This window comes from Notolabrus celidotus, chromosome 22 (genome assembly GCF_009762535.1).
Source record: "Notolabrus celidotus isolate fNotCel1 chromosome 22, fNotCel1.pri, whole genome shotgun sequence".
Classification (NCBI taxonomy): domain Eukaryota; kingdom Metazoa; phylum Chordata; class Actinopteri; order Labriformes; family Labridae; genus Notolabrus; species Notolabrus celidotus.
In genome coordinates this window covers 2,143,809-2,169,583 of record NC_048293.1, presented here as the reverse complement: position 1 = coordinate 2,169,583, position 25,775 = coordinate 2,143,809, and the positions used below count along the sequence as shown (strand labels likewise).

General features: G+C 40.8%; 1 protein-coding gene across 1 annotated transcript in view; it reads left to right on the top strand.

Annotated features, from left to right (window-relative positions):
• The window catches only part of kcnh5b (potassium voltage-gated channel, subfamily H (eag-related), member 5b), a 307,105-nt gene that overhangs the window by 55,124 nt on the left and 226,206 nt on the right, over positions 1-25,775 (top strand). The window contains exon 6 of the mRNA XM_034675341.1: positions 644-1,036. Coding sequence (XP_034531232.1) covers positions 644-1,036 — 393 coding nt within the window. The remainder of the gene's footprint in view (positions 1-643; positions 1,037-25,775) is intronic.

Genomic DNA, 25,775 nt, shown 5'->3' with positions numbered 1-25,775 from the left:
AGTATTTTAGAAAGGGCATTAGATGAGGAGGACTAAAACAAAGAATCAGAGAGCGGATGATAATAAACATTTATTTTATTTTGTTTTATTCAATTTTATTTTATTTTATTTTATTCTATTTTATTTTATTTTATTTTATTTTATTCTATTTTATTCTATTTCATTCTATTTTATTTTATTCTATTCTATTTTACCTTTATCATTGCTATTATTATTGTTATTATATATTTTTTTAACTATAGTACATTGTTGTTTTCCCCTGTCCCGTGTTGTAAGCTGCTGTAACAAAAGAATTTCCCCCAATGGGGGATCAATAAAGTATATCTTATCTTAAAGTAAATGAGATTTAAAAGTTGGCAGGGTGAAGCACAGTTACACAGAGTGCTATGTAAGAATTAATCTAAATGATGAGTCTGGCTTGGCAGCTGAGATCAGGCAGGTCTGTGGTCACTAAGAGCCCTCGTGATCCTCACTTGGACAGTAAATGAAGCAGCTTCAGTTATTTGTGCTTCTCTTACTTTGTGTGTTCTGATCTATTCTACTTAAAGGTTACTTTCTATGAACTCTCAGAAAAGAACCGTCTGGATAATGAGAAACCTAATGAAGGGCTTTGTTGAGTAAACATGTCCTTCTGTGTCTCCAGGTTTTGCAGCTCAACTCCGACATCCTCCCGCAGTACAAGCAGGAGGCCCCCAAGACCCCTCCCCACATTATCCTTCACTACTGCACCTTCAAGACCACATGGGACTGGGTTATCCTCATCCTTACCTTCTACACGGCCATCATGGTGCCATACAACGTCTCCTTCAAGACCAAGCAGAACAACATTGTGTGGCTGGTGCTGGACAGCGTGGTGGACGTCATCTTCTTGGTGGACATCGTCCTCAACTTCCACACTACGTTTGTGGGGCCTGGTGGAGAGGTCATCTCAGACCCCAAGCTCATCCGCATGAACTATTTGAAGACATGGTTTGTCATCGACCTGCTGTCCTGCCTGCCGTATGACATCATCAACGCCTTTGAGAATGTGGATGAGGTAGGTTTGGGTTTTTGGATGTTATTCTCAGGTTTGGATGGTTGGAAGGCAGGGATTAAGGGGCCAAGGGGCTTCTCGGACATGAGTCCCAGTGAGGCCATCATGTTATTAAGCTATCATGATCATTTTATTAAATTGAAACATGTTGGGAATGGCTCAGTGGGACCCTTAAACCAAACATCTGTCATAAAAACTTTATATCTAGTCATGTCTCAGCTGAAAGACCAATGACTGCCATAGACTGGAAAAAAAACGTGGACGTAGTCTCAGTAATGCCACCTTTTGGTTTGTAGAGAGGCATTGTGGGTCCAAACAATGGTGGCCGCCATTATTGGAAATGGTGACTCAATCTAGAAACCGACAACTAGCTGGAGTTGAAGTGGACCAGTAGCCTCCTTGCAAAAATTACATGGCGCCTGTCTGTCAATTAATAATAATAATAATAATAATAATACATTTTTATTTATAACGCACTTTTCATTTCCAGAAATCTCAAAGTGCTACAGGCACACAGTAAAAACAAACTTTTAAAAGCAGTACTTAAAATCAGTTAAAAGCCTCTTTAAAGAGGAAGGTCTTTAAATGTTTTTTAAAAGCATCCACAGTCTGTGGGGTTCTGAGGTGGCTGGGCAGGGAATTCCACAGACGTGGTGCAGCAGCACAAAAGGCCCGATCTCCCATTGTCCGGAGCTTGGTTCTGGGAGGGTGGAGGAGGTTCTGATGTGGAGTGCGTGAGTTCCGGGTTGGGGTTTGCTGGGTGAGGAGTTCTTTTAGGTAGAGTGGGGCGTTTCCATAGATGCACTGATGGGTGATGAGTGCGATTTTGTAGTTGATTCTTGTGGTGACGGGAAGCCAGTGAAGTGTGCGGAGTACTGGGGTGATGTGTTCGTGTTTTCTGACTCTGAGTCTGAGTAGGATCCTGGCTGCGGTGTTCTGAATTAGTTGGAGTTTGTGGAGATTTTTGATGGGGGTCCCGATGAGGAGGGCATTGCAGTAATCGAGCCTGGAGGAGATGAAGGCGTGGACGAGCTTTTCAGCGTCAGATACGGTGAGGGAGGGGCGGAGTTTGGCAATGTTCCTTAAGTGAAAAAAGCAGGATTTGGACAGGTGTTTGATGTGGTTGTCGAATGTTAGGTGAGGGTCCAGTCTCACACCGAGGTTGGTGACAGCAGATGAAATGGGGATAGATTGGTCACACCAAGTTTTTGTGCTGAGGATGCAGGACTGCATTTAGTTTGAATAGGAAATATGCGCTGCCACCATTGGGAAAAAAAAGCAGCATCAGTCGACACAGCCTCTTAATATTAGAAGATGCATTAGGTTGTTTGGTTGGCAGCTGGCATCTAATTGGGTTCAACAAGGAATATGTTTTTAAGCCATTTTCCCAACCAACCTTACTGCATTTGCCTCGGTACTCCCTCAGATCAACTAGTTCTGATTACATTTCACTCCAAAATGTGCTGCTGGCTTGACAGGAATTCAAGTTTAACTGAGCTATAAATTATGTTAAAAGTTATGAGTCTGCTTGTCCTGTTCTGACAAATTGAACATCTTCCATGAGGTAAACACAGCTGTTAGAGTTTAACAGTTGTTATGAGATCTTGGCCCACTCTGGATCTGTTCCCTTGTCCCATACTGACTAACTCACAGTTGTTTCCTGACTTGCTGTTTTTCTGGCAAGTCTGGTTTGTAATTAGCTCAGGTAGGGGATGAAATCCAACACTGATCAAAATGGGATGGAGCCAGTTACTCAGTTGGACCATCAAAATTACAGAAACCCTTCTTCCACCTGGACAAATGTAACTAACAGACCTCTTGTGTGTAAGACCAACAGCTTTGAGAACACAGTAACAGCTCTGGAAGTTATAACAAAGAAACAACTGAACAGAAATGATCCAATGTCAACAGTTTGAGAATAAGTCAGAGAGAAATTATGGGTCTTAATGTAGCAGAATTTAGCTGTATGTTTTATGGATGGAGCCTGGGTTACAGTCAGTGGTCTCAGGAGGTGATGAATCATCATATCATTATGTGAAATGCTCCCTGCAGTTAGCTGATTGTCCAGCTTCCAGTTGCTGGTCTCAGCTGAGTCTCAGTGGATGCTTGTGACCCCATTTAAACCCAGTATTAACATGTGAAAGCTTATATATCAGGAAGAAGTCAGGTGGATTGGGTGGAAATGCATGCAGAGTGTGATTAGATCGGCCAAACCTCATTGAGAGGCAGTCTGGCTTGCATTGTGATTCCATCTTAGATAGGCTTTCAACTTCTGTAGAGTGTGGCCTCATCTTTTAGGTGAGAAAGTCTCCCCCAAAATGATTGCAAGACTTGAGAGAATGACACTGCTTGCACCAGCTGAGCATAGTTTAAGGCATATGATCAGATGTCATTATCTAGATAAGACATTTAAATAAGAGATCACAAGAACCAGGAGCAAGTGGAAGCCTATAAGCTTGTTTTAAATTGCTCTGTACGCTTCAAGTTTGCTTTTATTCAATGACATTTTCAAAAAATATTAGCAGTGGCTCTTAACCTGCATATGGTATCAAAACAATAAGGTGTAGTTTCTTCTCTGTATGGACCTCCACCTATGTTGTTGACAAAGATGACATCAGAAGTCTCACTCCTTCTTGATTTTCATTGGTCGATAATTGAGAAGCGACATTGATTAGCAGCTGTATCCTAAATGTTGAGCTAAGTTCAGCTAAGAGTGCTGCAAGTGCAGTGACAAAAGAAAAAGCTGATGTTGACGCTGTTTTTGTGCTGAGGATGCTGAGCACTGATAACGATGGAGTGCACTGGTTTTGTATAGAAAATACACACTGTCAGCACAAAAAAAGTGGACACAGGCCCTAATTGTTTGCATTTCCATTAGAGTCAGGGTGACTTTGCATTTTCAATACTTTTTGCATTATCAGTTTTTTTTGCATAACTCATCCTTCCTACTCATCATCATCATCATCATCATCATCATCATCATCCTCATCATCATCATGTTATAAATGATGAGGTTAGCCTTTTGCAGAGGTGCTCCAAGCGTCACTGCTCTGAAAGTACGGCCCCACAAAGCTGCAAGTGGCTGTTTGTCTCTCTGTGCAACACAACAGCAGGTTCTATTTTTAGTAAATAAGCTCATAAAGCTCCCCGATTAATTATTAATAGTGTACAGCTTTTTATTCAGGCTGGGATATTGAAAGGCAGCCTGCCTGTGAAGTACAGGGGGATATAAATCTCCAACGTTCCTGTGGTCATTCTAGGTCTTGTTGAAGTAACTCTGAAATTAATTACTGAACGTCTTCAAATGTGAAAACCCATGTGATTATTCCCCATCCTAAGTAGATCCAAACACATCCACATGACCTTATAGTGACACCTGGATTGTGGTTACCATATTCTGTTGTTAGGAAAATGATCATGCAGAAGAAAAATGTGATGTTTGAGGAACCTGTCCTTTTCTTGGAGAGGAAACAACTGCTGTTCTTCTGTTGGATTGTGAAGTGGATTTTAACTGAGATAAAAAATATAAAGTCACCCCCTTTTATTTCAGGAGTGTTCAAAGAGCAGTTTTGAGCAGTTCTGGGATATAACTAGTTTGAGAAAAAGAAACGGTTGTTGAATTTATTCGTCTCTGGGAGCAAGAGTTTTTAGATCATGACCCTGCTGTTTGGTTCCCATGAGGTTCTCTGTGAGGGATCAGACCAGCTCTCAGTGTTTTTCACGCCCATTTAAACCCGTCAGATATCGAGGAGTTATATCAATATGGCCTGAAGTCCATTAAAGGTGATTTTCCACTTGATTTCCCGCAGAATTAATTAGACCTCAGCCTGCCTGGAAGAACCCGTCTATTGAATGCAAAATGGATAAAAGAACAAATGCTATCCTCTAATGTCATACTTGGCATCTCTCTGTTTTTTATGTTTGAACATTTAATCTTTTCATGGGTGGGTGGGAGGTTTCTGTTTATTAAAAAGCACACGTGTGTGTGTGTATATGCTTGTGAACACATGGTGTGAAGTTGTGTCTGTGCACAGACATCCATTATTATTATGTGTTCATGTCAAACTGCCAAGTGGGGGCTTTTTCTACGAGTTTTTGAACGCCAGTAATAATTATATTTAAGCTGCCAGCAGCTCAGTTTTCACCATCTATTCATTTTACATGCCAAAAATTAATTTCACACCTCCCTCAGAATGTTATTCCTGTCTTGAACAAAACAATGCACAAAACATTTAGTATTCCTTTTTTTATATTGCGTATATTTGCATTTTGATCTGTTGTGTTGGAAAAATAAATTGATCAATTCTGGCTGCAGGAACTTATGAAAGATGTCTTTCTTTCTATTATGCAGCGTTTTATAGATTTACATTTTAATCTGTGCCACCCACGTGTTGTACACAAAGATGATGGACTTCATTGTGTGCATAAACTTTTGCCAAACGATTACTGTGGTTGGAATTGCAGAGTTTGGAAGCATATGCTGTGAAGCAATTTGATTGTTAATAAAAATATCATGAAAACACATTGACAACCAAACAACCAAAATAAAACCAATCTGAAATGTAGTCAGGCATTTCAAAGCTTGATCCATAAGGCAACTGGACTTGGTAGAAAGTTTGCCGTTGTCATGCTGTAATATTCAAGGCACTCTCTCAGTCCACATAAATTGTTGTCTTTTCAGGATCATGGTTATATTACATGGTTTCCTCTAGGGGTGAGCCCGACTAAGGATTTGCTTAGTTGAATCTGATTCATCAGATTTTGCCCATAGTCGACTAATAGTGGAATGTTTGTTGTTTTTCCTTATTGACCCAAAGTCTGCATGATGGTGACCGCATGACAATATTACACATAACCCTTTACAATTAAGAGACTCGTAGCTTAAAGTAAAAGGGACAACAGAATATTATAAGTATAAAACTTAGATTTTTTAAATCTATATTGCAAAAACAATGAGGTGATGAAGGAGATAAAACTCAAATAAGACCACCATCCGTTAAACATGGAACAACGCTCCACTATAGAATAAGGAATCAGGAGATATTTAAACAGTGTTCACACAGAGGAGAGCAGCACTGTGGAGGGTAGTCTGTCCAACTTAAGACTAAACATTTGTATAATGTTCAAAATCAAACCTGAACCAGCTAAAGGGTTTTTAAATCTCTTAACAGAACCTTTTAAAACAGTCTTTCATCTCGTCTTTGTCCTCTTGAGTCTTTTCAAACTGTACGTGAGGAAAACCATCGTGTGTACGGGCAGAAGAGCGCTCCTTGCTTTGTTGACTGTAAATCCTGTCTTTGAGAATATCCTCTCTGATGGTGTGGAGGTGGATGGGATGCTGTGGATTGTTTTTGAGGCTTCAGACAGCTTTGGGTATCCCTCCTCGTTCTTTTGGCCCCGTACAGTTTTTGTGTGGTCCGGTAATCCTTGATCTCACAGCCCTCTTCATGAAGCTGCTCCTCATCTTCATCACTAGTTTTTAGGATCAACTGAAGTTTTATTTCCTGACATTTTGAGCTACCATGAACGTAGAAAGATTTAAAGACCAGGGGTCTCATTTATAAAGATTGCTTACGCACAAAACGGGGCCTGAAATTGGCGTACGCCTGTTTTCACGCCAGGTTTGTGATTTATAAAAAACAAACTTGACGTGAAAATGTGACTACCGGTAAGCAAACTCTGACCCAGGCGTACGTACAGTTTAGAGGCAGGGGGAAATTGGCGACGCAGTTGGTGAGAGGGAGAACTGAAGTCAGATTATATTTTAATGCCTTTTACACATTTCATTCATTGAATAACAACATATTAACAGACCCACGTCACCATCATCACTACAATCTACATATTCTATTTGAATGTGTCTGTTGTGAGTCGTTTCCAATAAGCTGTCATTAAAAGATAAAAGCTTGTCTTAAAGTTCATCAAATATTTAATCAGCTTTGTCTCACCGTCACATTTCATCCAAAGTGTAGAGGAACAACGGGCCGTATCCTAACGTGTTTGTCGGGAGGTAAAAACCAAAGTAACATCAGAGGACGTAAATCAGCCGCGGGGCAAAGTGAGAGTCATGTTTAGTGACTTCTGTGCAGAGTCCCTGAGTGTAGTTATACTTTTAATAAAGACTGCTGTACGGCGCACGCGGAGCGCAGAGACACGGTGACGGTTGCCTCACACACTGATCACATCTTCCTCACCTGCATGTGTTTACTGTGTTAATGAGAAAAGTGTGGAGTAAAGCCATGCCTGGTTCTCAGAGTTATTATCTTACATATCATCATAATCAGTCAAAGCGCAGGCCAAGCTGTCCGTGATGAAACCAGCACATTAAAACTTATATCCAGGGATCAAACTTATGTCAGATAATATCAGAGGAGATCTCTGAAGGACGTGAGCTCTCTGTAATGTGAAATAAAAGTGTGTGTCCTGTAAACATGAAACACTGCAGTGAGACCCGTGCATAATGATGAATGGTGGATGCTCTGGCACTGGTGGCGGATACATGAGTGCTGCAGCGATGTGGAGTAACTCGATATTTTTATCTTTTATTTGTATTTCTTTTGTGTCCCTCCTGCTGTAAGAAACAAACAATAAGTGCTCTCTGACCTCCGCTTCATTCATGAGGACCACGGTTTGTGTGTCAGAAGCTTTATTTTGTTTGTCTTCCTCTTTGTTGTTGCCGTGGTTCACCGTGAGAACCTTTTGATCTCCCGGCTCATTTGTATGCATGTTCATTCATAAAGCTCTTTGCATTGACCGTATATGGTTGAATGTGGGCGTGAAAAGGGCGGAATAAGAGGCTGATCTACGTGCGCATATCTCCAGGTGGTTTGTGATTTATAAACGGAACATTGCGTAAAGTTTGCGTGCGAACGGTTTTATAAATCATAATTATTTTTGGCGCACGCCATTTCCGGGTTTTCGGAGTACGTACTCTTTTAGTAGAGATTCTACGCACTCTTTTATAAATTAGACCCCAGCTGAGGTACGTCTGCTCCACAGGTCCTGTTAAATGTGAGAGTCCACCTTTAATTACCAGGGGAGATTTAATTACCACTTTAAGGAGATTTAACACTTCAAGAGCTGTTCTCAGAATTACATTAAATAAGTCTATATTTATATCAAAACAGGCCAAATGAGACACTATTTTTAAGGGAAACAGGAAAATAATGTAAAATTAGACATTGAGCACCCCCATGGTTTGAATGGAATGATCCACGTTTCATATGCAAATATTCGACTATGAGATTGGCAGTCGACTAAGGCTCGTTAGAACGAATCGTCCAATATTCCACTATTTGGGGTCACCCCTAGTTTCCTCTTTGCATGATACACTTTGAGCCTGTATTTCAGAATGCAGTGACAAACTGTGTTCATGCAGTGGTTTCTGGACATGATTTCATGCCAATGCAGTGGTTTCCACTACAGAGTCATGACTGTTATTAATACAGAACACCCTGAGGGCCTGGAGATCACAGCCATCCATCATTAGTTTGTAGCTTGTCCCTTTTGCACTGAGATTTCTCCAGATCGTCTGAATCTTTTAATGATATTCTGTATTGTAGATGATGAAATCCCCAAATTCTTTGAAATTTTAGGCTGAGATTATTCTGTCATTTAACTATTTGCTTACACAGTCTCTCACAGAGTGTTGAACATCTTCCCATCTTAACTTCTTTGGAATGCCCCTTTTATTGTTCGCCATGTAACTAACCTGTTGCACATTAACTGAATTAGTTGGAAGTTATTCCTCTCTGTGTCTTTTTTTGCATAACACAACTAGTATTTTATTCATATTGCTCATATGTTGCAACACTCCTTGTCGCAGATACTCTAGAAAAAAACACATTAGATGGAAGCAATAGTTTTTCCACCAGTCCATTAGTTCATATAGAACCCATTAGAGTGCATTATCATGCTCTTACCAGGCATACTGACTAGAGAGAAAAAGTTTTCCTTGCTAAATTTGGCTAAATAAATGTGACCACTACCCCAATGAAAGTTTGCTGGTGATTTAGTCTTGGATAGGAGATCTGTTCCAGTTTTTTTTACACCACGAGTAAGGCTACAGAAAAGTACTTACACTGTTGCCAAGATTTGTGTTCATGTATCTTTTTTAACAACTTCGAATGAGTTAAAAACAAATAATCCCCCTTGGCTCCATTGTGATGTTAATGAAGGTAAATTACAGCCTGAACAGAATCCAACAGGCTGTGAAAGTTTTTAAGGCGTAATGGCCCTCCTGGGATACAGTGCTTATTTTTAAGTTGCAGAAAACATCACTGAGGGAATAAAAAGTCTGTTCCAAGAACATAGCTGGAGCCAAACATTTAAAATATTTATATTTAATCTAGGGCTGATATTGAGGCTATAAGTCTCTGTTTAACAGTCAGTGTTAAACCCCCTCCCCTATACCTGCTTTGTTTCCCCCGTCAGACTGAATGCTACGTTGTATTGGCTCTTGGTCGTGGTTCGTCCCCAGGCCTCTCTCTGGTGGCGGCTGATGGACTTGATGCAGTCCCGCTGGGTGGAGTTTTCCATCACTGTCTTTTAAACAGCGAACGGGAGGAAGACAGCCTGAAAGAAAATCAATGGCACGTAAATTTCCAGCAACTACACAGAACTCAGCCGCACTCTCTCTTCCCCTCTTTGCTAAATTGACGTTTTGGTTGCTGCTTTCCTGTATTAGCAGACAAGAAGAATAGATGGGTGCTGACTGAGGACAGTGTGTGGGCAGCTTTAGGTGCAGTGTGAAAGAAAATAGCAGAGATTATTATAGACTTATTGCAGACTTGAATTCCCCCCGTTCCTGCCTGTGATGGCTGAAGCAGGCAGGGAGTATTTTTAGTCCTGTTTTAATGCAGGTTTGAAGAGTCTGCCAAGCCGGTGACATGCTGGCACTGCCAACTCACGGACTGTAACGCACATACATATTCATGACCGGGGGAGGAACTTACAAGTCATTACCAAGTCCTGACTCTAACCCTTATCAGTGGAGAACTTTCCTCATCTTGGCAGACCTCTTCACAGGAGAATTACTTTTTTCCCAAAAATTAGTTGGTAACCACTGATCGTCTGCAAACTCAAAGTTTGTTGAAGTTTTATGCACTGTAGTTTTCTGTCATTTCTGTACTGTAATCTTCAAACTATCTTCCACACAAATAGATTTGATTTAAAGGTGACATATCACGCTTTTTTCATCAATATATATTGGTCTAAGAGGTCCCCAAAACATGTCTTTAAAGTTTATGCTCAAAAAAACACTTTGAAATCAGATTTTGGCATGCCTGAAAAACCCTCTTCTTCAGTCCTCCTCAGAACACTCTGTTTTCTCTCTGACCACGCCCCCTCAGGAAGTGGATGTGCCTCGGCTCTCCAGCACATTGATCTAATGTTTACATGTTGGCTGAATATACACGGCTGCTCAGAGATCGCGTTAATTCAACCCTCTGAATCTGATCCAGAATCTGATCCTGACTGAGAGGCGCCTGCAGCAGGACCTTTCTGAAGGATTGGTCACAGATTTAGTGTTTCTTGTTGTTTTATTTATCAGTATGTCGACGTGTGTCTTGGTACACAGCTACGAACATGTAGCTATGTGGCTATGCTAACTAGCGCTAGCACTTATCCATGATAAATATAAATCATCCACTAGATCTTCAAATCTGCAGACGTGGGGAGTAAAACCGACCTCTACCAGAAAGGCAGCGGGACCTTTCTGAAGGATTGGTCACAGATTTAGTGTTTCTTGTTGTTTTATTTGTCAGTATGTCAACGTGTGTCTTGGTACACAGCTACAGCTACAGCTATGAACATGTAGCTATGTGGCTATGCTAATTAGCGCTAGCACTTATCCATGACAAATAAAAATCATCCACTAAATCTTCAAATCTGCAGACGTGGGGAGTAAAACCGACCTCTGCCAGAAAGGCAGCGGGACCTTTCTGAAGGATTGGTCACAGATTCTGTGTTTCTTGTTGTTTTATTTGTCAGTATGTCGACGTGTGTCTTGGTACACAGCTACAGCTACGACATGTAGCTATGTAGCTATGCTAACTAGCGCTAACACTTATCCATGATAAATAAAAATCATCCACTAGATCTTCAAATCTGCAGACGTGGGGAGTAAAACCGACCTTTGTGTTTATTAAGACAGCCTACAACTAGCATGCCTCCCTCCTAAGCTCCTTGTTAGCACACATGTGTGCAGGTAATGAAAAACGGAGGGGGGATTCAGTATTATTTTATACAGTCTATGGGCTGAACAAGCTCCGAGCTCTGACTCCGTGACAGACCAGATATTGTTGTTACGTAACAAAAACACTGAAGTCTGAAACGGCTCGTTTCACACACATTTACAGAAAGGTGCAGAAATCAGAACAGGGGCAGAATGGATTTTTTTCATTCTCGGGGGGTTTGTAGACATACCAGGGAAACATATTTCAGGTAAAGAACCATTAAAAAGTAAATTTTGCATGATATGTCACCTTTAAATAAAAGTGTTGGTTTTCTTACATCTTACACATTGAGTTAGCTGCACTTGAAAAATGATCTTATTGATCTTTTTAGGGAGCCTTTTTAACATCTGGCAAGGGACTACGGATGTAAACTAGCCTTTTGGCTAACTCTGGCATATTTACAGAAGTATTATTTAATATGCATGGTCCTTTTAAATAATAAATAAATAAATGAAAAAACAAATAAAAAGCCCATGAACGTCTCTTCATACACATTACCAATTGGTAAGCTTCCAGTGACACATAACCCCTCAATAAAGAATCTGTCCCAAAGTCCTTTTGCTTTAGTCATTAAACAATCATCTGCAGTTTTGTCTATGAAGAACCTTCTTTTCATTAAAGGAATACAAAAAGATCAAAGACATCAAAGCCACAGCTCCTCTTCTTTTGAAGTACTTTCTTCATTGTTGGTAAAATATACATAAAACCAAAACAGTTTGAAAATGACGTGACGAAGACTTATGAATCCCAATGCCGATGTCTGAGACAACCTTTTTGTTTGTTACAATGATCACTGGTCACATAAGCTTGTGCTAATACAAATATATTCAATTTACAGAGTATACTTCAAAGGGACCTTTTGTGGTGGAATTCATCAATAAATTGGACACTGGACACAGAAGACTCAGGAGACTCTGATGGCTTACGTTGAAAATAGTTAATGTTGAACTTGACCAAGGAGAAATAACATAACAGTACACAGGCTGGAGAGTGCAGTGCAATGTCAAGTTAGTTCTGACAGACAATCCCTCAGGCGTGGTATTTATCCCCAAAGACGACACTAAAGTTAGATAACCATATTTGAACAATAAGAAACAAAACAGTTGGGAAGAAGAGCAGTGTTCTAGTCTGGAGACACTAAGTTGGTCAGAACCATAGACTGTATGAATAATGGACGTAGTATCCGTGACGTCACCAATCTGTTCCTGAACGCTGTTTTGAAGCCAATCGATGGCGGCAGCCATATTGGAAATGTGTGTGACGTAAAGGGGCGGAGTTTGAGCCTCCTAGCCAACAGAACCGTCGCATTAGAAAAAAATTCAACCCCCATAAGGTGTGTGCCGATAGAGAGATTAGCTACGTAGAGCCAAGCCGTTTTTTCAGCCAGGCTGTAAACATGTTTATTAATGCTGCAAAGATCGTCTTCTTTGAATTGGTGTCTATGTGGCCAGCCTTAAGTGGATTATTGATGAATTGCAGTTTATAACACTTCCACATGGGCTTCATAGTTTGAGACCGGAGGTTGCTGCTTGGTCACAACATACAGATAAATACAGGAGCAGGGAGAAAGACCTTGATTGTGTAGTAGGTTGGAAATGCTGCATCCTAAGTTTTTATTAAACAGACACCCCCTCTATTTTTTGTTTATATTTGAACCTATTTTAACACTTTTTGTACAATCCTTTCATTATGGTAATACACTACCACGTCAGTAGATGGTGCTCTGGTGCTGCTGTGGATTCACTAGGGAGACTTTAGCTACACGCTCTGCTCATGCGCAGCTCAGAAATAAACCAGCTCCAGCCTGAGCAAGACGCTAACTTTCGTCCTCTCCTTATCAATCCACAGGTACTGCAAAACTCGGTTCTCTATCCTTGACTTTAGTCGGGAACTAATGTGAATGTTGTTGTAAGTGTAAGTGTACTGTTTAAATATGGTTTTGAGACGTCTAGTAAGTGTAATGAGTTTCATTGTTGAGCTAAGTGTTACGACGAGTTCGAGGCATGCTAGTAGTTCCGTCCATGAACTTCAGTAGTACACAGTAGTTTTATAAGTGTATTTAACTGACATTAGCAACCTGTAGCGTTACTGAATGTGTTTGAAATATTGTTAAGAGTAATTGCCAGGTAGCAGTGAGTAGAAGGTGACCGTATTCATACTAGTTTGTACATTTCCGGTCAGTTTGCTAACAATAGCGTTGTCGCGCCATGTTGTGTGTGTGTGCGCGTATGTGTGCGTATGTGTTAAAATGTGACTGACTGTAGGCATAAGAGTAGAGTGAATGTGTATTTTGGGTTATTTTATTTTGGTACAGATGAACATTTTTAGTTAAGCCAACTTTTGTTTATATGGAATTTGTTATATCGATTGGATGCTTGTGTTTGTATTTTACTTTAGACTGAATGCTTGATATTATTTATTGTCATTTTAGATACACTTTTTATTATTTTCTTTGTGAGACTGTTTAGTATGAAGTATGGAGTATGAATCTAATGCACTGTAGTCAGAGCGATAACAGATGTACTGTGACTGAATGATTTGCAATTGTGTCAGAAATAAACCAGCTCCAGCCTGAGCAAGACGCTAACTTTCGTCCTCTCCTTATCAATCCACAGAGCGGTTTATGTTTTGGCTACACAGTGTTCCCTAGCCTGTGTAACCCTTGCTGCCGGTCCAGATTTCCCCTAGGTTTGGTGCCGGTAACAATTGCTACTGTGACCCTGTCTCGCCTATCACCCAGTACCTTTGGATGACATTGGAAAGAAGTTACTCTGCCCCTGACACTTAGACTGGAAAGATATAAGTGTTAAATATTCTAACCTACATATATAAGACTATGAAAATTCCACAACACCTTTGACATAAAAATACATCTTTTGTACGAGTTACCTAGATCAACCTTTGTTAAAGACTGGAAGAAGCATTATTATTTCTATAAATGAACATTGAGAAAGACGGATTTAATGAAAACATCACTTTGTTTTCAGTTGAGCATCCACAATACTTGAGCTCAAAAGTTACATATGAGGACTTTGGGGACACTTTGCATTTCAGGATATGGATGTGTACGGGTTACTTATCAGTAGTTCCCCTCACAATCACAAGTGTATCAACTCCAGTTGATGACATCCTATTTTTGGAAGGCCAATTGGAGTAGCAATACAGAGGCTAAGCTATGTACCCCTTTAAACAGGGCTGTAGCAAAAGTTTAGAAACCTAAAAGATGTCAACCACACACAAAAATGTCTCAGTACCATTATATGCCATTTTTTAATATTTTAACTTAGTTTTTGTATTCCTTTGCATAAGAAGGAGTCTGTCTTCCTAGGACAAGGACATCATCAAACCCCACAGTCCTCAACTGTCCCTTTGATATAATGGTACGCTGTTGCCTGTTGGTTTGTTTGTCGTCAGACTCCATAACAGTGATATTGGGAGGTTCCTGGGTTAAAGCAGGATAAGATGTTATAAATGTTATTTTAACCGGTACAAGTCAAGAAGAAGAACTGCAAGTTATAAGAAAACATGTAAGAACTTCTCTCTGCTGCTTTCTGTTGACTTATTGGACATACATGGTGTTTTTTAATACTTCTATAGCAGGAACACCTACACTCAGTCACATACAGGTCAGAAGTAGCGTCAGCAAAACAACTGATGGAGTCGAACTATGGCAGCAAACAATGATGTAACATTCTCCTGAAGAGTTGTGTCGATGTTTCTTCAGGTTACAGCAGAGGTACTGCAGGGAGTCCGGGGCATGTTTGTGTGTGTGTGTGTGTGTGTGTGTGTGTGTGTGTGTGTGTGTGTGTTTGTGTTGAGGTGGGGTGGTGGGGGCGTGTGTTGGTGTCAGTCAGGGAGTCACCCCCTCATGGGTCCCTTTGCCACCTGCTGTCACGGAGGAGTCTGGCAAGCCGATGGGAGCTCACAGCGAGTGTCTGCTGGCACCGTGGCGGCTCAGAAAGGTCTAATCCAGGATGACCTTTCTGCATGGCGTGCGTGTTACCAACATCCCAGCCGGCCAAGCTGGCAGAGCCGCAAGGAAGCTGTGAAGTCAGGGGAGGGGAAGTAGCACCCTGTGTGTAAACACATAGAGAGGAAGGGGAGGAGGAAGGAAACAAGTGAAAAGGTGGAGTTCAGTGTGTCTACTGAATGACTTTGATATAGAAGTTTGCTAATTGTAACTACGTCCCAGCTTGGTTGGCATCACCAGACCTATTCATGAAAGCAAACTAGTCAGAAACCTCTCATTTCATTGAGTATCTTCAACAGATGCAGACAACACATGGCTGTGAATCCACAGTTGTGTAGGGAAGTTAGTTATTAATGTGGCTGCTGGTTCAATGTAACACACAGACTTTTGGTATGATGGTCAACAGAATCCAACAGTTACCCTCTGTGTAGTTCTAGCAGGTGTTCAATCCATAATGGAGCAGAGCCATTGTTAGTGTTATTTATGCTTTTGGATTTTCTGCTGCAACAAGTTGAAATGTCTCCCTGAGAAAGGTCCGTTAAAGGGCAGACAGACAATGAAAGGGTGAAATGATGGAATTATGAATGAATTGAAAGATGTTTCGGGCGGTGGAGTGGATCGTAAGATGAAGAGTAAACTAAACTCTTGAGATTTGAGATACCTTGTAAAAATGTTTCTTTCTCTGTTGCACATTGACTTTAACATATTGGTTTCCTTTGCTTATGGGATTTGGTTCAATAGCCTGAATTTGCTAATCCCCCTGGATAGATTATTGTTTGTCTTTGATCTCTCAAAGATAGAAAAAATAACTCAGTTTATCCTCATGTTCCAAACATTTAGGGCCCGATCTACTAAAGGTTTGCGTGTATAAAAACAAGTGCAAACTTGATAGCGTGCGCAAAGCTGACGTACTAACCGGGAGCACCGAGGATTGCGTCTGTCAAATGAGCAAAATAGCACTCGCAAATCATTTAGCGTGTTTGCCTTCATGAATATGCAGAATACATGTAGATCATCAGACCGCGCAAAATACTGGGAGGAGGAGATGCAAATGTAATCATTTAGCACACGCAATGTGATCTATCAAACCTGAAGCAGATAGCGCACGCTGTTTTTGCGTCTATATTTAGCACGTTTGAAAGGCAGGTGCAAACTGGCACAGCGTTACGCACACATGGCTGCGGTCACTGTAAAGCTCATCATAACATCACTTTACAACATGCCCACAAAAGCTGGGCTTACAAGCATTACTAAATGTTTTAGTCAATCAAACCAAGAGAACAAAATAATGATAATAATAATAATAATAAAACAACACAAATTCAAAGCAGTTCAGCACCACGGATAGCGACCGCATCATTCTGACACCCACTTTTACTTTTTCATATAATGAGAGCACAGTAGGTCACTGTATCAACAGATATAAAGTTTAGTCAAATTTGCACAGCGGCCCATATCTTCACATACAAACAAAAAATCGACATGAAGTATTCGGCCTACTCACCACTGTTTGGACGAGCCTTAAGCTCCGCGGACTTGTCCATGATGCGCTGTATGTCCATTTTCTTTGATCTGTCATTCTCAATAAATAACATGACATGTCCACTCAGTCGATTCTGTCCCACCGTGCTCATCAAGGGGTTTTTAGTTAGTTTTAACTTGGAGAATGAGCGCTCACTGAGCTGCTCCAGGCAGCTCTGTGTAACTCCTCATCTCGTGCTTGCAGCAGTGTGTTGGGGTGAATTGACTCAAACATGTTCCCAGTTCCATTTAAGCTGGTGAATCTTTGGGACAGTTGCTGGATGATGATATCAGGCATTAAAAACGTTCACCTGAAAGTTGCTCCCTGGGACAGTGAGGCGACTGTCTTCATCCAAGTGACGCCTAACTTTTCTAGAGCAAGAGTGGCAGACTAAGCCTCATCAAATCGCTCTCTAAACTCCATCAAAACACTGATTGTGTTTTGGAGTAGAGTAGATGCGTTTATTTCATCGGCAGATCTTCTGTTTTTTCTCACATCATTCACCTTTTCACAGATGGACTCCCAAATCACGTTTCTAACACTGACATGTCTCTGATGGTTTATTTCCCTCCTCCACAAAGACCTCCAACTCCATGGCTTCAAACTTCATTTATACATTTTAACTCTCCATGGTGACAGCTGATAGCACACGCAAAATCCTCGTAAAATAGGGCGGTCCGCACCACTTTTGCACTCGTTATCATTTGCGCACGCAGTCTTAGTAGATCACCCGCAACACGCCCAGAAATAACACGTGCAAAATTATTATTTGCACACGCAAATTAGCGCTCGTTATTTGGGATCTTAGTAGATCATGCCCTTGCAGTATTAAAAGAAATCACCTTCACTTTTTAACTTCTGCTGCTTTAGGGATAGTTCAGCTTTGGGCTGCTACTGCTGTTGAGTGACAATTTAACTGAATTGAAGCATGGCACTCTTTTGCTAAAAGCTGAGACATTTTAAATGATTTAATGCCTGCTGGATTGAGTGCGGAAAACACGTTAAGCTCCCAGCGCTGTCAGGAACATGCAACAGTGCTTCCTCTGCTTTGAAAATAACGAGAGAAAGAAGCAGCGCTGTGAAAGGAGCTTCCCGGTGGACGTGTAATCTCCGTCTGTATGCCGTCTCACTTCGCCGGGCTCTGTTTGGATAAACAGGTGCTTATGAGCCATGATTTTTACAGTTGCGTTGCGTGCTCTTGACTCATGCTCTTTTCATCTGTACTGCTCTGTCCTGTGGTGACTTAATTTAGAGGTATTTACATACGAGCTGGGAGCCATCTAAATCCCAGGGGAGGCCTTTGAAGCTGTGGCTGGAGAGAGGTGGAGAGAGGCGGTGGGGGCGGGCTGGGTGTGCGACATCAGAAAGAACCTGTCTCAGGAGTCTGAGTCAAGGCAAAGGTGCAGCAGAGACAAAAGTTCAGAACAAGTCAAGATCAAAGAAAATGAGTCTTACTCAAGAGCAAAAGCAAATGACTTGAAAGAAGTTATCTCAAGAAATGACTTGAAGTTTCTTTAAGAATGAGCAACAAAGCAAATCCCTCTGTAAGAGCTCTGTTTGCTTATCAACCTCTATTTACAGATTCTACAAAAATAGCATCAGTATTCAGGGTCTGGATTTACAGCATGGGTATTATTATGCATCAGTAGTCTGGGGTGTATGCAGGAGAAACAGGCTGCATGGAGAGCAAAAGCAGGCAGAGCGCAATCTGCCATGATGACATCCCATCTCCCATCGCTCATCTCTCTTTTAACAGAGAAGTGCCGCTAACGATCTGTTCTCGATCAAACATTTCAACTTGAGAGACAAATCTGCTTGATGCTGTCTTACAAAAGCCAATCAGCATTTAGATTTCCTGACTACCTAGAATGAGTCATAAATGATTGAAATGACCTCCTTTAAAAGTAGTTATTGTCTCCTCTTCAGGACAGACCTGAAAAAGGTTTCTTACATTTTACAAATCTGTATCATTATGTTATTAAAGGTCACATATCACGCTTTTTTCATCAATATATATTGGTCTAAGAGGTCCCCAAAACATGTCTTTAAAGTTTATGCTCAAAAAAACACTTTGAAATCAGATTTTGGCCTGCCTGAAAAACCCTCTTCTTCAGTCCTCCTCAGAACACTCTGTTTTCTCTCTGACCACGCCCCCTCAGGAAGTGGATGTACCTCGGCTGTCCAGCACGTTGATCTAATGTTTACATGTTGGCTGAATATACACGGCTGCTCACAGACCCGCGTTACTTCAACCCTCTGAATCTGATCCAGAATCTGATCCTGACGGAGAGGCGCCTGCAGCAGGACCTTTCTGAAGGATTGGTCACAGATTCTGTGTTTCTTGTTGTTTTATTTGTCAGTATGTCGACGTGTGTCTTGGTACACAGCTACAGCTACGACATGTAGCTATGTAGCTATGCTAACTAGCGCTAGCACTTATCCACGATAAATAAAAATCATCCACTAGATCTTCAAATCTGCAGGCCTGTGGAGTAAAACCGACCTCTACCAGAAAGGCAGCAGGACCTTTCTGAACCATTGGTCACAGATTCTGTGTTTCTTGTTGTTTTATTTGCCAGTATGTCGACGTGTGTCTTGGTACACAGCTACAGCTACAGCTATGAACATGTAGCTATGTGGCTATGCTAATTAGCGCTAGCACTTATCCATGACAAATAAAAATCATCCACTAGATCTTCAAATCTGCAGACGTGGGGAGTAAAACCGACCTCTGCCAGAAAGGCAGCGGGACCTTTTCTGAAGGATTGGTCACAGATTCTGTGTTTCTTGTTGTTTTATTTGTCAGTATGTTGACGTGTGTCTTGGTACACAGCTACAGCTACGACATGTAGCTATGTAGCTATGCTAACTAGCGCTAGCACTTATCCATGATAAATAAAAATCATCTACTAGATCTTCAAATCTGCAGACGTGGGGAGTAAAACCGACCTTTGTGTTTATTAAGACAGCCTACAACTAGCATGCCTCCCTCCTAAGCTCCTTGTTAGCACACATGTGTGCAGGTAATGAAAAACAGAGGAGAAGTTGAGTTGTATTTTATACAGTCTATGGGCTGAACAAGCTCCGAGCTCTGACTCCGTGACAGACCGGATATTGTTGTTACGTAACAAAAACACTGAAAACTGAAACGGCTCGTTTCACACACATTTACAGAAAGGTGGAGAAATCAGAACAGGGGCAGAATGGATTTTTTTCATTCTCGGGGGGTTTGTAGACATGCCAGGGAAACGTATTTCAGGTAAAGAACCATTAAAAAGTCCATTTTGCATGATATGTCACCTTTAACACAACCTGAAGACCCATTTTTTCTAAGTAAATCTCATGAAAAAATATTCTTTAATCTGGCTCTTACCACTGAAGTAACCCAGTGTGAAGCCTCTATGTAATTTACTATGTACTGTTGGATTGAGACAAACAAGCACAACCCGAGGAGGAAAGTAGTGGAATTTGTGCTGAACGGTGCATGGAAAAGAAAGTCTTATAAAAAAATGGGACCCGTTCCCAGAGGAATAGATCCCATATCACACAGATGATGGTTGACAATAATTGCTGATGGGCTCTGAGATTGTTTCTTTATTGAAGTTTGGTACTTACTCCTCAGTTTCTTCCATGACTTGTACTTTACGATCTTGCTGACACAAGGACTGCTGTTGAGAAAGAAATCTTGGTCTCAAACTGGGAACTGGTAAAAAGCAACTTACACTCTGGCTCACAGCAGTATAAAGATACAGCCCCATGATTACATTTCTACAGTCTGACTTTAGTCGAATTGCTAAGTATCAAGTACCTGGCTTTTTTAACTCAACATTTTTACCTTTTGAATGTAGTCAAAGTGCTTACAGTTTATAACTAACTACACTACAGTTTTCCTCAATGACTAACTATCACAGTACTCACAGTGAGGCTGATTTTAAGTATTTAAACCTCTCTGGAAAGACACCAATCAGAAAGTCTGTTGCAGTAGAATCAAAGGAGTGATCAACAGTTCATAGTCTCATCATTATTTCAGGAATTGGAGTCTGCTGCTGATACCTGTATTCTGACTTTGAGGATAAAATGTTCTTTAATGTGATGCATGAAGTGCCCCATTGCAGATTATTCATTGCTGAATAATATAGTGGCAAAAAACACACTCCATGATGTCCTGATGGCTGTTCTAGGCATCCTTTCCCTCTCAGTTATTATTTAAAGTGACACCCATGAAAAATGTATTTTCTGAGTATCAAACACATCTGTTGTACAGTTTGTTGAAGGATGTTGAGTGTGTAGTTACATTCAATGTTTAAAGAAAATGTTAAACTCACTGCTGTGACGGAGTCTGCTCTTTTGTTCACCCACAGTTTCATTTTAACATTAACAGAGAGCCCAACCCATTACTATACCAGCTCCATGTCCACTTCAGAGCATTACATTCATTACACTGACACATTTACCCAAATCTACTGATACCCTCAACAAGAAGGATGCAACCAGATGACCAGAATCATGAACAACATCTAACTGTGACGATGATGGAGTTTCCAGGCTAGATGTTCAGAGTTTCTGCTGTCCAGCAAACTATCAAAAGTTTAGTTGAGCAGTTCTTGGACCATGGTAGTGAGGGGGTATGCAAGGAGTCAAGGGTGGGCAAGACTGAGCTGGATTGTCTGAACCATTAACAACTTGGGGAAGTTCCAGCGTTGTGTGTTACAAATGAGCAGCCAAAGTTTGCTGAGCAGGTTGCAGAGAGTTGGCGTTGTAGACCAGCCAGTCTGCCGCAGTACATGGCAAAAACAGGCAGACCAGCCTCCATGAGTTGCAGTACTCGAGGGGAGAGATAACAAACCCTTTGACTTTAATATGTACAGCATTCTGTGTGAAATGCAATGGAAGCATTTGTTACTTAAAGAATGGATCGATAGCAAAGTTTAGTTTTTTAGGTAGTGTTTAGAGTATTGTGGCATTTAGCAGAATAGATAATGTAGAAGGCAAGGCAAGGCAAGGCAGCTTTATTTGTATAGCGCATTTCATACACGAGGGCAACTCAATGTGCTTTACATTAAAACATTAAAAGCATTGGAGACATTCAGACAAGCATAAAAGAACATAATTAAAATGACAAATATAATAAAACAGAAAAGATAAGGAAAATTAGAAATATATTAAAAATTGCATTAAAATTTTAATTTAAAGTGGGTTAAAATAATCTAAGATAGGAAGGCAGAGGTAAATAAAAAAGTCTTAATCTTTGATTTTAAAGAGGTGAGAGTTGGAGCAGACCTGCAGCTTTCAGGGAGTGTGTTCCAGATATGTGGTGCATAATGACTAAACGCTGCTTCACCATGTTTTGTTCTGACTCTAGGGACTGAAAGCAGACCAGTACCTGATGACCTCAGAGGTCGAGGTGGTTCATAAAGTAGCAGCAGATCAGCAATGTATTTTGGGCCTAAACCATTCAGTGCTTTATAAACCATCAGCAGGATTTTGAAGTCTATTCTCTGACAGACAGGAAGCCAGTGTAGAGATCTAAGAACTGGAGTGATGTGGTCTACTTTGTTGGTCCTTGTTAGGACTCGAGCAGCAGCATTCTGTATGAGCTGCAGCCGTCTGATGGACTTTTTAGGGAGTCCTGTAAAGACCCCGTTACAGTAGTCTAGTCTGCTAAAGATAAATGCAATATCATATCTGAATGTTAAAATTAGTGTAAAATTACCTGAATCCATAAAATGTTTTGTTTTTGTTCATTTTAGGGTAACGCTTCTATATCTAAGGAGCAAGGGAGTGCTAAATCTAGAATATGGCCACTAGATATCACTATATATTCCCATGTCTGCACACTGTACCTTTGATCTGAACTAGATAAAATCATTATTAAAGCTCCTGTGAGATGTTTTTTGTTGGTTGGAAAATAGACAGAAATCATACTACTACTTCTACATGAGCTACAAAACTAAAACTAGATCATCGGCATAAAGATCGACTATGTCCATTAAGTTATTTTTACTGTATGAAACCACTGGCAGGTGGTAGGTGCCAGTAGCAGTCATGTCTGTGGTCTTTGACTACATTTTGCTGAAACAGCCTTTCTTTCACATATTCAATAGTTAAGATTTCCATCGAGTCATACGTTTGTCTCATAGACTGTATAAAATATGGACGTAGTATCCGTGACGTCACCCATCTGTTTCTGAGTGCTGTTTTGAAGCCAATCGATGGCGGCAGCCATATTGGAAATGTGGAACTCAACCAGGCAGAGTGTGACGTAAAGGGGCGGGGTTTGAGCCTCTTAGCCAACAGCTATGTGTTCCCGACCAAGAGTCAAGTCAGTCATGTCCTTATTTGGGCAAAACTCGAAATCTCAATATCTTCTGAACCATCACATTAGAAAAAATTCACCCCCATACAGTGTGTGCTGATAGAGAGATTAACTATGTAGGGCCAAGCTGTTTTTTGAACCAGGCTGTAAACATGTTTATTAATGCTGCAAAGATCATCTTCTTTTAATTGGTGTGTATGTGGTTTCCGGTGTTTCTGCAGCCAGCCTCAAGTGGATTCTTGATGAACTGCAGTGTATAACACTTCCACATGGGCTTCATAGTTTGAGACCGGAGGTTGCTGCTTGGTCACAACATACAGTTAAATACAGGAGCAGGGAGAAAGACCTTGAATGCTACTGTGACCCTGTCTCGCCTGTCACCCAGTAGCTTTGGATGACATTGGAAAGAAGTTACTCTGCCCCTGACACTTAGACTGGAAAGATATAAGTGTTAAATATTCTAACCTACATATATAAGACTATGAAAATTCCACAACACCTTTGACATAAAAATACATCTTTTGTACGAGTTACCTAGATCAAGCTTTGTTAAAGACTGGAAGAAGCATTATTATTTTTATAAATGAACATTGAGAAAGACGGATTTAATGAAAACATCACTTTGTTTTCAGTTGAGCATCCAAAATACTTGAGCTCAAAAGTTACATATGAGGACTTTGGGGACACTTTGCATTTCAGGAATTGGATGTGTACGGGTTACTTATCAGTAGTTCCCCTCACAATCAGAAGTGTATCAACTCCAGTTGATGACATCCTATTTTTGGAAGGCCAACTGGAGTAGCGATACAGAGGCTAAGCTATGTACCTCTTTAAACAGGGCTGTAGCAAAAGTTTAGAAACCTAAAATATGTCAACCACACACAAAAATGTCTCAGTACCATTATATGCCATTTTTGAATAGTTTAACTTAGTTTTTGTATTCCTTTGCATAAGAAGGAGTCTGTCTTCCTAGGACAAGGACATCATCAAACCCCACAGTCCTCAACTGTCCCTTTGATATAATGGTACGCTGTCACCTGTTGGTTTGTTTGTCGTTAGACTCCATAACAGTGATATTGGGAGGTTCCTGGGTTAAAGCAGGATAAGATTTTATAAATGTTATTTTAACCGGTACAAGTCAAGAAGAAGAACTGCAAGTTATAAGAAAACATGTAAGAACTTCTCTCTGCTGCTTTCTGTTGACTTATTGGACATACAGTCAGCCTCAAGCTGATTCTGGATGAACTGCAGTTTATAACACTTCCATATGGGCTTCATTGTTTGAGACTTGAGGTTGCCGCTTGGTTTGTCTGTTAAAATAAAGCACAGGGAGAGTAATAACTAATAATAAAACATGCATGTTTACAGGACGAAATCAGCTTCGTCCACTGGAGGCACCATAATCAACACAAACCAAAAGTTCCTCATTGGGGCTTTAACTTTTATTTTCTACCAACCTATTAAAGGTGGCTCAGACTTTTCTATGCCCCATGGGAGATTATTTTTTTGATGCCTCGTATTGTTCTGCAAGATTCTTGTACCCTAAAAACTGACAGAAACTCTGGGGTAAATGTTAAAGCTATTTTTAATTATTGCTGAATTTGCAAAAAAAAAGAAAGAAGGCAAGTCAGAGAAACTAGTTGAGCCTGCACAAGCAAGAAGACAGACTTGATGTTTCAGTCTTTCTGGATCAGGTGTGCAAGAGTTCCACTGCAGTGAAAGAAGCTGAACTTTGCATTGTGCCAGAACAGAAACTAGAAACTCATCACTTCAGTGAAAGCTGAATACAGTTCCTCTTTTCTAGTCCTGAGGGTGAAAATAATGCTCAGGTCTGTTATTGGAGTTCAAATAAGGTCAAAATAGGAAATGGCGCTGTGTGGAGCTGGTTAGCAGCTACAGCCAAAGTAATTGAGGTTGTAAATGAACGTCAGGATGGAGGTGAGAGCTGAGCTGAGACTGGAGAGCTTGAAGGAAGCTGTAGTGAGCACCACGCCTCGGCCCCAGCAGTCTCCTGTTTTATTACATAACACCAGAGCCTACATCGTTAGATAACCCTGCAGGCGTTCATCCACTACTTTTCTCTCTAAGCTCCAAAATGAGTAAAATATTATTCTTTAAGTGTTTGTAAATATTCTCAGACTCTGCGGTGTTAAACCCCAGCTGCTCCCAACGCTCAGCTTTGTTAATTGTGTTAAAACAGATTGTGTAGAGCGTGCCGACGCCTCCGGGTGCTGCTGCTGCTCCTGTGGAGGAAAACAATGACTTTTATTTATTTAGAGACTTGTTCTCAGCCGACTGTGTTTGAGGAGGTTTGTTGTACAGAGCGGGGTTTTAAGATCCAGGCCTCTCAGAGGATCAGGCCGGGGCAGGGAGGGCGGACAGTGTGTGGCAGGACTTGGTGGAGATATTCAAGCCTGGCTAATACAGTGAAGGCTGATTACATTCAGACATTTTCATGTAGAGCCTGTAAATATAGATTATAGTTACAGTGAAAAGTGAACAATTGACTCTTTAATTTTTTCTTTTTGTCCCTTTATCGCTTTTCCCTCCTCCTCTCGTCTCCTCATGCTCAACCTTTCTCCCTTCCCTTGTCTCTCTTGTCTTTTCCATCCCCTTCCACCCTCCCCTGCTATCTCTTCTATAAAAAAAACCCTCCTCTCATTCTTCACCCCTCATTTCTTTCTCTTCTTTCCTCCCCC